This window comes from Drosophila novamexicana, unplaced genomic scaffold (assembly GCF_003285875.2).
Source record: "Drosophila novamexicana strain 15010-1031.04,08,12 unplaced genomic scaffold, DnovRS2.1 tig00000193-arrow-pilon, whole genome shotgun sequence".
Taxonomy (NCBI): Eukaryota; Metazoa; Arthropoda; class Insecta; order Diptera; family Drosophilidae; genus Drosophila; species Drosophila novamexicana.
In genome coordinates this window covers 9,270,588-9,283,772 of record NW_020824787.1, presented here as the reverse complement: position 1 = coordinate 9,283,772, position 13,185 = coordinate 9,270,588, and the positions used below count along the sequence as shown (strand labels likewise).

The 13,185-nt window shown below is 42.8% G+C and overlaps 2 protein-coding genes across 3 annotated transcripts in view; one reads left to right on the top strand and one right to left on the bottom strand.

The window, feature by feature from the left end:
* The first annotated feature begins 386 nt into the window (after window positions 1-386).
* On the top strand, window positions 387-1,724 carry LOC115758470 (caltractin). 2 transcript variants are annotated; one of them, XM_030699147.1, is made up of 2 exons: window positions 387-745; window positions 880-1,724. In XM_030699147.1, the coding sequence occupies exon 2, from the start codon at window positions 888-890 to the stop codon at window positions 1,458-1,460; it is 573 nt and encodes a 190-aa protein (XP_030555007.1). In that variant the 5' UTR covers window positions 387-745; window positions 880-887; the 3' UTR covers window positions 1,461-1,724. The 2 variants fall into 2 exon arrangements, with proteins under 2 accessions (XP_030555007.1, XP_030555006.1); XM_030699146.1 differs by having other exon boundaries at window positions 873-1,724.
* Window positions 1,725-3,695: 1,971 nt separating this feature from the next.
* Window positions 3,696-13,185, bottom strand: part of LOC115758465 — a 28,623-nt gene continuing 19,133 nt past the window's right edge. Inside the window, exons 3-5 of the mRNA XM_030699137.1 lie at window positions 8,376-9,139; window positions 6,328-6,889; window positions 3,696-5,854 (exon numbers count right to left, since the gene is read on the bottom strand). Coding sequence (XP_030554997.1) covers window positions 3,822-5,854; window positions 6,328-6,889; window positions 8,376-9,041 — 3,261 coding nt within the window. The 5' untranslated portion in view covers window positions 9,042-9,139 and the 3' untranslated portion in view covers window positions 3,696-3,821. The remainder of the gene's footprint in view (window positions 5,855-6,327; window positions 6,890-8,375; window positions 9,140-13,185) is intronic.

The window sequence follows — 13,185 nt, the reverse complement described above, 5'->3', positions numbered from 1 at the left end:
TAGACATGGGTCAAAATTTACCACCCCCATATCTCGGCCAAATCTCATCCGATTTTCTCGAAGTTTAGATTTTTCTTCATGGTTTTCCACCTAGATTAATCTGGCATTCAAATCTCGACACCGATTTTTTGGTCGAAATTCATGTCCAAATCTTACCCCAAGATTCGTATATAGACATGGGTCAAAATTTACCACCCCCATAGTCATTTTATCTTAGCGCTGGCTTATTAGTTTGTTCGGTCGTTATGAATTTGAATAGCCGTTACTCAAAGCACAGCTTTTGAAATGCACTAAAATTGGCCAAGCGCGTGTCGCGTGTGACTATCGTTTAGCCGCCACACTGTTATCGCACAAAATTGTATCGATAGCTGTGGGGCAACCTGTATGCAGCTGCTACCCTTACTGCTGCTGGTAAACAAATAATTGTTGTAAAGTAATATATATGTGGTAAAGTGGCGTCCCGGGACAAAGCACATGACGGCAGATGCCAAGCAGGTGAAAACAAACAAGTTGCGTAGCGCAGAGTAACACGAGCAGCCGCAACGGATATTGCAGCTGTTTATTTATAGCACCATAGCAACAACAACAACAACAACAAGCAACCTACTACCCCAACCCAAAACAACCCAACCCGACCAACGAGTAGTTGTGAGTAGGCGTCGTAATTGGCCGCGGCCGCAAGTGCAAGGATACACGATTTATAGTTGCCGTAGCGAGCCCATCGCAAAGTCCCGTCAAAGTCAAGGTGAGCAGCGAGCGAAGCGGCCGCGTGACGTCTCCATTTGACATTTGCGTGTGTTATGAAATTACGTTTATTGAAGGCCTATCGAAGCCACAAAAACTTGATTGTGAAATTGATTTAAACTTATCAGATTTTAGAAACAAATATGGAGCCAAACGTAACTGCAGTCAACGTAGCTGCGGCTCCAGCTGCAGTCACGGCGGCGGCAACGGCGCCAAATACCAAACGCGGCACGCAACAAGGACGCAAAAAGTCTGGACCCAAGTTTGAGCTAACCGAGGCACAGAAATCGGATATTAAGGAGGCGTTTGATTTATTTGACAACGAGTGCACCGGCTACATTGAGGTCAAGGAGCTGAAGGTGGCCATACGCGCCTTGGGTTTCGAGCCCAAAAAGGAGGAAATCAAACGGATGATAGCAGAAATCGATAAGGATGGCAGCGGTCGCATTGCGTTCAATGACTTTCTACATCTGATGACCATGAAAATGGCCGAAAAGGATACCAAAGAGGAGATTCTGAAAGCGTTTCGCTTGTTCGATGACGACGAAACGGGCAAGATCTCATTTAAAAATCTGAAACGAGTCGCTCGGGAACTCGGCGAAACCCTTACGGACGAGGAGTTGCGGGAAATGATCGATGAGGCCGATCTGGACAACGATGGCGAAGTCAATCAGGAGGAGTTTCTGCGTATTATGAAGAAGACCAGCTTGTATTAATCACATTTTCATTAAATTCAAATTGAATTCATAGTCATAAGCTGCATAAGTAAAAGTATTAATTTTTAAGTTTGATTTAAGCTTTTGTGTAGCTAATTTATTGCCCGATTCTGCTTCATTTGCTCAACGGCAACTTATTGAATGTGGGCTGCTTTTTGTATAAGTCCCATGTGTGTTCCTTTCTCTGAATGTACAAGACAAGCAAATGCACCGCCTGTATTTTTGCACAATATAATCTCAGTGATGAATAAAACATCAGCTAGTTAACGTTGTCAATAATTATTGTTGTTTTAACTGACTTATGCTTATCGAAAAGATAACTCAAGTCGAGACTGCTGGACTACAGACTATGCAGAGGTCTTAATTGCCTTTTCACACACAATAAGGGTTACTTGCTTACATTCGTTTCTACGGTTACATATAAAAACAGTGCTACTAAAAAAATCCAATTTGTTAGCGTTTTACATACACTCCCAATGAAAATAATACGGAAAAGTGATATAAAGGGAGAAAGAAAAGGCAAGGAACAAATATATTTTAAAAAAATATATTTTAAAAAAGATTTATCAAAGAAATATTCTCTTCCAAGGGTAATAGGAACTGCTTTGGAACATAAAAATTCATAAAAATTCTACTGCTCGTATTAGTTTCATGACAACTTTTATTTGGAAGAAAGGATGCGCTATATTATTATATGAGCAGTATGCTAGTTATGAGTATACAATCCAACATGCGTACATACTACTGCTACAATTGTTTGTTTTATTTAAAAAAAAAAAGGCCTAGTTATGTTCATATTATTTACCAGTTTTGTCACTGGCGATATTTAAAATTGATTCATCATAGTTGAAGCTGCCGTCTCGCCCTTTGTTGAAGCCTCATTTCCTCAAGACGCCGTATTCTTCTTTGCTCAAGCCGTTGTCGTCTACATTTAAAGCCGCCGCCTTCTTCATAGTTGAGGCCGCCGCTTCCTTTTTTGCTCAAACAGTCGTTTCCTCCATAGTTACAACAGTCGCCTCATCCTTTGCTTAAGCAACCTCGTCCTGCTTAGTTGATGCCGTTCCCTTCTTTGCTCAAGCCGCCGCCTTCTTTATAGTTGAGGCCGTCGCCTTCTTCTTTGATGAAGCCTCCTCCTACATAGTTGAAGCCGCCTCCTCCTTCGCTCAAGGCGCCGTCTCCTCCTTTGTTCAAGGCGCCGTCTCCACCACTGCCTAGCTGCCGCCTCCTCCAATATATAAGACTTACTTGAATTCATGAGAATCGCGTAGGAGAGCATTTGTTAAGAGTACGTAATTTTTTGAATTTCCAGCGCAGCTTGAGGTAAATTTGGTATTGCATATAAACATACAAAATATATGCATGCAAGTACATATAAATGCATCATAATATAAACATGCATTCACACATACATAAACTCCTATATGCAAAAATACATTCATACAAACATACATTACATTATTACATACCAACTGCACACATATATGCTGAGATACATAAATGCACTCTACATAATACATACATACGTAGTTGTATACACACATACATACGTGCATGCCTAGGTACTTACGTTTGTTCATAAATACGAACATACATACATTAATACACACATATGTACATACATATGTAAATATATATGTATATACAAAAGAAGATATATGCGCACATAGATACATACATACTTAAGTACAAACTTACGTACACACACATACGTACGTACATACACACATACATACATACGAACATACATATATACATACATACGTACATACATACATACTTACATACATACATACGTAAATACATATGTACGCTAATTATTACGTTAATATATATGTACACACATATATACATATGTACATGCAATAGATACACATACATACATGCATGCATATAGATAGATAGATAGATACTCTCTGTATACAAACTATTGGCCATTGTATTGATGATAAGGAGCGCATGCTGCGGGGGGGTACACATATGGTAAAGAGACTAGGCTTAGGTCTTGTTAGCTTTGTTGTTGCTTGTAATTCCCAAGTGGTTAAAGGTTCGGACTGAGGACAAGGCCTTGCAAATCTGGAGTCGGCAGTAAAATCTGCTGATGATAGATCAGCGAGATTCAAGCATATAGCCTTTCGATTTTTATACCATTCTTTATTATTATTTATTTTATTTGTATTATATTTGCTTTTATTCATGTGAAAATTCTCTAAACATTTTAATACTTTGCAAACCTAAAAAACTAAACAAAAAGGCGGAACACATAAAAAAAGCATAAGCACACAATAAACTTAAATTCGTTGTAAACATAATATAGTGTCGGTTGGATATACCTAAGATAAGTACATCTAGGGAACTGGCGATCTAGACGAACGGCGCATTGAAGTAAATCTTGCGTTTGCTCGGCAAGGGTTTGGTGCTCAGGCCTGAGCCCTCGATGAATTTCTCGAAACTGGCCAGATTCTTTTTCATCTGTTTGGCCTTGGCGGGCTCTGGCTTAATAGGCTTCTCTTCCTCCTCCACTTCTTCCATTTGCTGCTCCTCCTGCTCGGGCTGTAGCTGAAACTCCTCGTCCAGATTGTATTCATCCGCCGCCGTAACCAAGCACTCATTGTCGTCCTCACTGATCTCCGCTAGCATGCCCTCGCCTGCCGATATCTTCGGCGCCTCGCTGCTTCTGTCATACTCTGCGTCCAGATTATACCAATCGAATTCGGCCTGCAGCGGGAGGCCGCCGCTTGCGTCCGCCAGCTGCAGCAGCGATTTAGATGTGGGCGTTGTGGGCAAGCTTTTGGGCGTGGTGGGCGTGGTTGGTGAACTGGGCAAGCTCATGCGCTTGTTGATCTCGGCCAGTATATTGGGCACATGCTTGCGCTTGTACTGGGACGGCATGGTCTGTGCATTGGTCGTGCTGGGCGGCAGCTGGAGGCGCAGCGTTTTGGGCGCCATCAGCAGATAGTCGGCGGATTGCTTGGGCGCTATGATGGCCGCCACATTTGGTAGCTTTGGTATGTCGGCGAAAATCTCTTCGATTTCCTCAGTCTTGTGCGAGGCGGCTGCCGAGCAGGCATCATCATCCTGTTCCAGTTCCAGTTCCCGTTCCGGTTCTGTTGGCGATTCGGTCGATTCGGGCGCCTTATGCACATCGGCGACAATTTGTACGCTCGTCACGCCCACCTCGGCTATGGAACAGTAGTCCGGCTCGCTGGTCGTTGTCGTTGTCGTGGACACTGCACAATCGCCCTCGTCCTCCAGCTGCTCCTCCAGCTGATGCAACGACTTTTTGAACTTGAGCAGATTCGCCGGCTTTGGCGGCAGTGCGGGTGGCAATTTCTGTGGCGTCTTTGCGCTGCTGGCATTGTTATCCGCTGCCGCGGCCGCCATGTCCACATAGAGATTCGAGGCGCGCTCGGAACCAATCGGCTCGTACTCATTGCTGTAGATGCTCTCGTAGTTAAGGGTATCACCGGATGCAGCGGGTGCCGCCGCTGCCATTGGATGATAGTGTGAGATCAGTTCGTCGTTGTGTTGTTCCTCTTCATCCTCGTGCCGGGGCACATGCACCATGCTGTTTTTGGTGGAAAAATGCACCCGCTTGCGTCCATTTGTGCCGCTGCGGCCGCTCAGCGAGCTGCGTCGCGGCAGATTGGCAGCCGCTTTTGGCGCCAGGGCCGACTTGGGCGTGGTGGGCTCTCGTAATGTCTCCTCCATGGACTGTTGCAGCAGTATTTGATTGACGCACTCCAGCACGGGATTGACGGCGCCCTGGCCATAGGGTTTGGCCACCGCCGGCGCTGTGCTCAGCTCCTCCTGATCCGAGGCGCTGGCATACCAATCATCTGTGGTCGTCTCATAGATTTGTTTGGGTGACGCCTCGGAGAAATCCGCACAGCGTCGCTGCACAATTTTGATAGCGCCACGTGACATAAGCTGTTGCTCCTGCTCCGGATCTAGTTCATCGAAATCCTCATCATCCTGCGTGGGCGAAAAGATGCCATCGTCCTCCTCCAACTGTGCCGCCACCGAGGAGGCCGTCTTGCTGCTGCGACTGGAGGCGGAACTGTTGCGCCTCCGTTGCTGCTGCTGCTGCTCCAGCTCCAAGCTGCTGTGCTCGGAATAGTCGCCATCCTGGAGCGTTGCCTTCACGCCGTGCATGCGTTCCATGGCTCTGGCATAATTGTGCAGCTGCTCGTAGCTGGTTTGCGAGTCCTCGCGACTGATGCTGCTCGTATTCTCCTCCGACTGCTGCTCCAGTGCCGCATCATCAATGTGCATCGCCCGGGAGCGCATGTAATCCCTAAACGTGCCCGCCGTTCGTTTGCTCGTGTAGCGCACACTGCGCCTGGCGCCATAAAACGACGATGAGACAGTGTCATCGCTGGAAGAGCCGTGCTCAGCTGCATTGGAGAGAACGGTAGGGAGAGAAAATTAATATATTATGGAACAAGGACAAAAGATTGCTTAGAGATGGGAGCGTGAAAGGAATCACTACACGAAACTCACGTCAAGCTGTGAACAGAGTTGCCATAGTTCCGAAATAAATTATATAAATATATAGAATATAGAATTAGGTGTACTATTCAGGGCTAAAAACCCCAGAAAATGGTCGGTGGTTCGAACTTATTTAGTCGATTTGAAAAATTTGGTTTCTTAATTCGTCGTTTAGATCAAATTCCTATGCAAAAAGGTTCTTTGCAATCCTAACTTGTTACTGACAAGAATCCTAATTAAATTATTGACTTTTCGTTGTATTTGAGTTGAAACTAAGAATGTTATATATACTTATATATATTTTTTTTGTCTCTTGGGTATTCACTTTTTATCACTTTTCGTTCCTATCTCAATAATTCGACTATTTTGCGTAACTCACCTTTGGCGCTGACGCCCAGTTCCTTGCCACAGGTCTGTGTGCCGCAGGCTCTCAGCTCAATGTCATAGAATTGCTTGCGGCAATTGTTGCATTGCAAAGCCTCGAGCACTAAGCATTCCTCCACATGCTCCTCCTCGTCGGCATTGGTCTCTTGGTCGGCAACCATGCCCTCATCCCGCTGATGATCAACCAGACGCTTGCGTAGCGCACGATTCTGGCGCAAGAGGCGACAGATTTCGGCATCCCGATCCAGCAGACGCTGATTGACCGTCTTCATGTCATTCTTTAGCTTGGACTCAAAGCAGATCAGGGACTTGACCACACAGGCCAGCTCCTCGGTGCGCCGGCGCTTCTCCTTGGCCAGTTCGCGATGCAGCTGTTTGTTCTGCTGATCGTAGTTGGAGATCATTTGCAACAGCCGGCGACGCTGTAGGCGATCGGGTGAGTTGGCCCCAGTGGCTACTGGCGCACCCGATGAACTGGAGCCGGAGGAGCTGCGTTGCACCTCGCTGCTGCTGCTGCTGCTGTGTGTGTTTCTCGAGGATTGCGAATTGTCTGAGTTCTGCAAGCGAATTCAAATTATTTCATTTAGTTGTTTGTTTAGTAAATTCCTTTTTGTAGCCGAAAAAATACCTTGTGGTGGCCCAGCACATGGAAATGACCCCCGAAAGCCCATTTGCCCACCATTGCTGAGACTTGTGCACTTTGCTTGGACAGCTCTCAATGACAACTGCCGTGGACCCGGGCAAAATACTGATTGATAGTCAAGTGCGACACGTTATCTCACCTGGGTCTTATTCTAATGACGCACACCAGCTGCTCTGGTGGTCGCTAAGTTTAGTTATCTACTATAGGACTATGCCCCAAAGGGGAAATATGCGCTTTCACAATCAACCCGACTGGGTATTAAAGCTCTTGATATACGCTATGGGAATTGGAAGGTATCTTCTCGTTTTGGTTTGGCTAAGAAGTTAGCTATGTTCTTGCTCATTTTAGGAATTGTCATCTTATATTCGTTTAAGATTTAAGAATTTACAAAATGCTCTAAGAAGCATGCTACAAATTGTTGTGTGGATTTAGTTGAGAAAATGATGTTCGGAATATTTGCAGACATCATATTATGCTCGAGCGCTGAAAAGTATGCTGCATATTTTACGCTGACTGAAAAACTCATTTTAAAAGAGGAAGAAAACTAAAATTACATATGTGAAATGTTGACAACTGGAGCTTATTAATAGACATTTCATTCACATTTTTGAAATTTCGAACATTTTATACAAGAATCTAGAAGGTTTCGCAACTATTCTACTAATGTATAATTACCTACTCTTTGATGGCTTGTATCGTCATTTATCAAAAACAGATATCACAAATATTTTGTATAAAAAAAAGTCCATTAATTCCCTCATGAACCCATTAATTGTGTATAGCTTTTAGAGGGCATATGCTTGTCCATAAGCGAGAAACAGCTCTGGCCACAGGGTCTATCTTATCACATGTTTTTGGGCTTGCAGGCCAAAAATAAATGCGAGACAATGTTGTTAGATTTATGGCATTATTATTTTTGAACGCTCGATACAAATCGGAGTCATCATCCGCCGCCCCCACCGAAGGCCATTGGCACAGTCAGTCGGCATCTGCGTGCTATTGACCAACTATGGGAATTGTTGCAGCAGCTGTAAAACTGTGAAGACGACACGTACTCGCAGATACAGATACAATATGCGGCATGCGCTATGCGAATAATGCGACAAGCAATGCAATACGCTTGATTTCAACGAAAAAAAAAACAACAAGAACACAATTAATGCCAAGGCGAATTGGCCAGCTCATTAGCCATTGGCTAATTAGAAAGCCAAGAAAGCAATCGGGAACAGTCATCTATCTAATTGTGTAAGCCTCCAAAAAGATAAGCAAAGCAAAGATAAATAACTATTTGCACAGTAATGCACCCTCTAAAGCTTGAATGCAGATAAAACTTATTTTAAATATACGTAGAGTCATTTTAGCTCAGTCTAGATAGAACTAGGTCTGCATCGATAACTTACATGCTCTGCACTCTGCTTTTGCAGTCTCGCTCCGAATCCGAGTTTCTTGTAGGCAGGCGTATGTCCTGCTGCCTGTGTGTTGAAATGCGAATCCAAACTTGGCTCCGGCAGTTTCTGGTAATGCTGCAGCGTGGCTGCGCCCGTCGTGGACTTGGAACGCATTGTCACTTCGCTGTTGTTGTTGTTGTTGTTGGAGCTGGGGGATTTGAGCTGCACGGCCTCATAAAACTCGCCGTCGCCGTGACTGCGATAGCTGCCCTGCAGGCAATTGAAGCTGCCCCAATCCGTTTGCAGATTTGTGTAAAGTGCGCTGTTCTCCGCCGACGATTTGTCCTTCTCTGTCGGGGACTTGCCACCGCCGCCGCCGCCGGCCTGGCACTTGAGCGTATCGTAACCGTTGAGCAGCTCGCTTCTGATAAACTTTTCAATGAACTGGCTGGGAGATTTGGCGCTCAAATTGGCAAAGAATTTTCCGCCCGTATCGCTGAGGCTGCTCGTCGATCGCCGATGGGCGGCTGCTGCTTGCTGTGGCTTGTGATTCTTATGGGGCAGGCTGTTGCTCTTCTTCTGGCCACTGCTCTCGTCCGGGGATGTTGTTTGGTCCGTTGTTGTTGTTGTTGTTTGCGGCAGGCCATAGATCTGGGAGCTGCTCAACAGACTGAACATATTGTTGGTCTTGGGGCTAAGAGTTTGCTGCTGGCTATAGCTGGCTTGGTATCAGGCACGTGGCAACGGCAACTTCATGGCTTGGCTCTAAAAAAGCGCTGAAAAGAAGCAGAGCAAAGATTAGCTAACTCGTGGAGATGCCAGCTTAAACTAATTCAATTACTATGATTTGTATAACTAACTTGCAATTGAAATTCCATTCAATTGATTGTAGTTACATGTGTGTAATAACTAACTCAATTAGTCGCCTATATAATGTTTCAATTGTTCAGCATGTTGCAAGCATTAAATTGTCATAACAATTGGACATGTTTATCGCATTGCTTTTACCCCGAAACAAAGACGTAAGACAGTGCACGGGTTTTATTATTTATATGCAACGCCTCAATTTGAAAGGTTAACTTGATATTGATAACTATAAATATTTATAATCATGTCAATAGCGGGAATCATGTGAATTTTTGAGTGAATTAAGTTTTCAAACTTTTGTCAGTTTGACATATTTTAAGCTATATTTATTTGTGGCAATACACAAAACTCGTGTTGCCGATTTTATAATAAATACCTAATGATTATCTTCTGCAACAAGAAAGCTTTTCTTTCTACAACTACACATACATTTCTGTGTATACATGTATTAGTGAGCTTTCGTTATGAAAGCTCTACGAGCTAAACATCCACGCTTAGAGCTTGTGAAGCACCTGTGTAGATGTGCGATGTACGTGAGCTAGGAAACAGATAAAGGGTCGGTTGGATATAGCTGATAAGGCATTAATAGATAATTTATATAAGATTCATTATCTTGTTACATTCTGTTGCAATCAATTTCTATTGCGGTTATAAATGCCAAGTATTTACTATGCTTTTTATTGGTTTAATTTCAATCATTTTTGCGGTAGACATATCTATACTCTAACTTTTCATAGCAAAAAGTCTGTTATAATTAAAAGTTCAATTGCTGCTGATTTGATTTCTTATCAATTAATGGTTTTCGCTTTGGTCGTCGTTTGTTGTCGCCACAACATGAATTTATAACAATAGCTCATTTATTTATTAATTTTTGAGCAAACAAGCTGAAAATTGTTTCAACGTCTGCGCTTTGTTAGCGCTAGGTGGGAATTTCATGGGTGGGGTTGTCCAAAATTTGGTTTATTGTGTGTTTACATGATAGATGTGGCATGTAGTTGGCAGCAGGCCCGTCTGGCCTGAGGCTCTATTGTAAACCTAACCTTGAAAACGGTGTTTTGGGTTAATTATGTGGCACCTGCGCGAAGGTTCTTGCTGTAAACTTTTATGGCCCCGATTTATCGATGTTTGTTTACAGACTATAAATGAAATTTGATTTGTAACAAGCTCTCAAAAGTGTTGCAATATGCGCTTGGATTTTATACAGAGATTTCCCGGTCATAACAAATGGCCAGGTTAAGTAACTGGCTGTGTTCTTTTTAAACACTTTTTGGCCACCTTTGTTTCTCGTTGCCACTTTTGGCCATTCGTTACGGTTATGGCAATAAATTTATGAACTGTAAAGAGAGGCAATTAAAAAGCGCCAAGAAAATGCGCAACAAACACGACGCCGACGTCGACAGCGACGTCAACAGCGACGCTGCGCATGCGCAGTCATTGGAGTGGGCAGCGGAGTCGCTTTTCCTTTTGCAGCGCGTGCTTGAAGCCAATTAAGCTCAGTGCAATGATCATTACACCTGATCATAATGATAATGCAATGCAAAAGAAATTTAACAAAAAGTATATCAAAAAGCATTTCCAAATTAAAAGTATCATAACTAACCATTTGATTATGCTTTTTTGTGTCTAGACGTTTTTTTTTTTTTTTTGTTGTTTCAAATGGCTTGTGAGAAAGTTGGCTGAAAAAGTCAGATGAAATTTTTACAAAATCATGCAGCTAATTATAATTTGTTGGTTAGTTATTTATTTGTAAGCCACACAGATAAGTAAAAAGAGAATTTGTTGCTGTGCAAGTTTGCTTTTAGATATTCTTGAATATCCGATGTCATCATAATTTACATCATTTTTCCTTGATTGAACGTATTTAATACTGAAATTCCGAAATGGTCAACTGAATTTTGTTTGTAAACTTCATTAATTTTCTATTTTTCTCTCCATTTACCAGAGAATCAATTTATCATAAAATAGTATTTAATTTCTTTAGTGTTTAGCTGAATGTCATGAAAACTTGAATATGGCGACATGAATGTCAACTAAGAATCAATTTATCAATAAAATTCACTCTCTCAGAATAATTTAAATTTTGAAAAATATTCAAATTTGCAAATTTCCAAATGGTTAGAAATTCAATACAATACATTAATCAGAACTTTTGTACAATCATTTAATCACTTGGCCATATAACTTGACTTTCTCAGAAGCACTCTAGAGAAAAAGTATTTAATTTGCAAATTCTAAAATGGGTTAGCTGAAATCAATATTGTGTATATATAAATATGCTAACTAGACGTGGCTTACAAAAAATTTTCATTTGATTTCATTTCAAGCGTAAATTAAGCAGAACCTATCCAGAATCGTATCTTAAGCCGAGATCATTTGTTGGTCAGTTTTTGTGCGTCTTGACAATGGGTAAACATTTATTCACTTCAGGCTCTCAATTATCGCATTTGGAAATCACAATATGACCATAGAATGGCCAATATTGTTAAGGCGGGCCTATCTACAAGTAATCATTTATCTAACTGGAAATGACCATATTTGTGTATACAATATTTATGCCACAATAATCTAGCAATAGATTCAGCATTTGTACGGCTAGATTTATTAGAAATTCAAACATTGACTGACAGGCTGAGGCGATCCAGCTAACCAGCTAACCAGCTAACTGGCCAAGAGCCGAGTCTAAACAAATTGTCTTAATTGGCCGAGACGAATGGGTTGGCTGCCTTTTTAGGCTCGAATTGGCTGCTGCCGCCGCCGCCGACGGCGACGACAAAATGCTTCATGCTCTAATCAAATTTTTGGTTGCCAAGGCGGATTTGCTTGGTGACTGGGAAAATCGTTGTTCAGTTGGAAATATTAAAATCTCGTTAATGCCACACAAATCTGCTGGATTTGCTAAAATAAACAGTGCACAAGCCACGCCCCAAACGGCTTACTAACTGAAGTGAACACAACTAAGCCCAAACATTTGTTGAAGATTAGCTTTGGTTGGGTTTGGTATTCATATGGCAACAGGTACACTGTGCTGGTTGCACTCCTGGGTGCAGGGTCTTAGTGCACACTGTACAGGTATTTGGCTGTAATCTTCGACCACCTACAACCCGGGGCACGGCCCGATTGCATCCAGCTGTGCTGTGCGATAAAAAGTGAAAGGCTAATGGCCAGAGTGTGCAGGACACGGCTTATTGTCACCCTGTGTCACCCATGCGGGACGTGCCAATGCCCGACAGCTTCGTCTAAGCCGCTCCATGGGTGGGGTGAGGACGGGGGCAGGGGCATGCTACAATTTTAAAGACCAAATCGCTCGCCTTGGGTGGCGTCTCACGTAGATGTACCAAAAATTTCCATTGCAACATTGAAATTTGATTTGATAAAGGTCGTTTCGTGGTCTCTTTCTGCTTGTTTTGGGCTCTTTGAAATAAATCAAAAAACGCAAAAATAGAGAGAACAAAGAGACCGAAAAGCGGGCATTGCATAAATATCGGAAACAAAAAGGACCCGAGAACGAAGCCAAGATGATAACACGCCAAAGTGCGTACCCGAACTACCTGAGTTGTAAGTGTGTACAGGCATTCGTGTTTACTTGGAATATACACATATCTAGAGACAGCAGGTATATTTGCCTAGAGCTAGTCAAAATTCAAGGTTTGACACTTTGATGTGTTGGCATTAATTAGTGGCCATTGATATTGGGAATTCAGTCAATGAAATCCTAGTCGGGTCACAAATGTAAATGAGTCGAGCAGGGGCTCTAATCAGAGTCAACGATCGCTGCGAGACCCTAATGATCCCAAACGAATGAAACTTGCCAGCCATAACAAAAGAAAACCCCAAACAAAACTCAATATGCGGGAGACCCATAATGCCCGAAAATAATACAACAAAAAAAAAGTATCTTAAAAAATCCCAACTGAAATGTTCTCGAAATGTTGCAATGAACAAACGGTAAATGCTA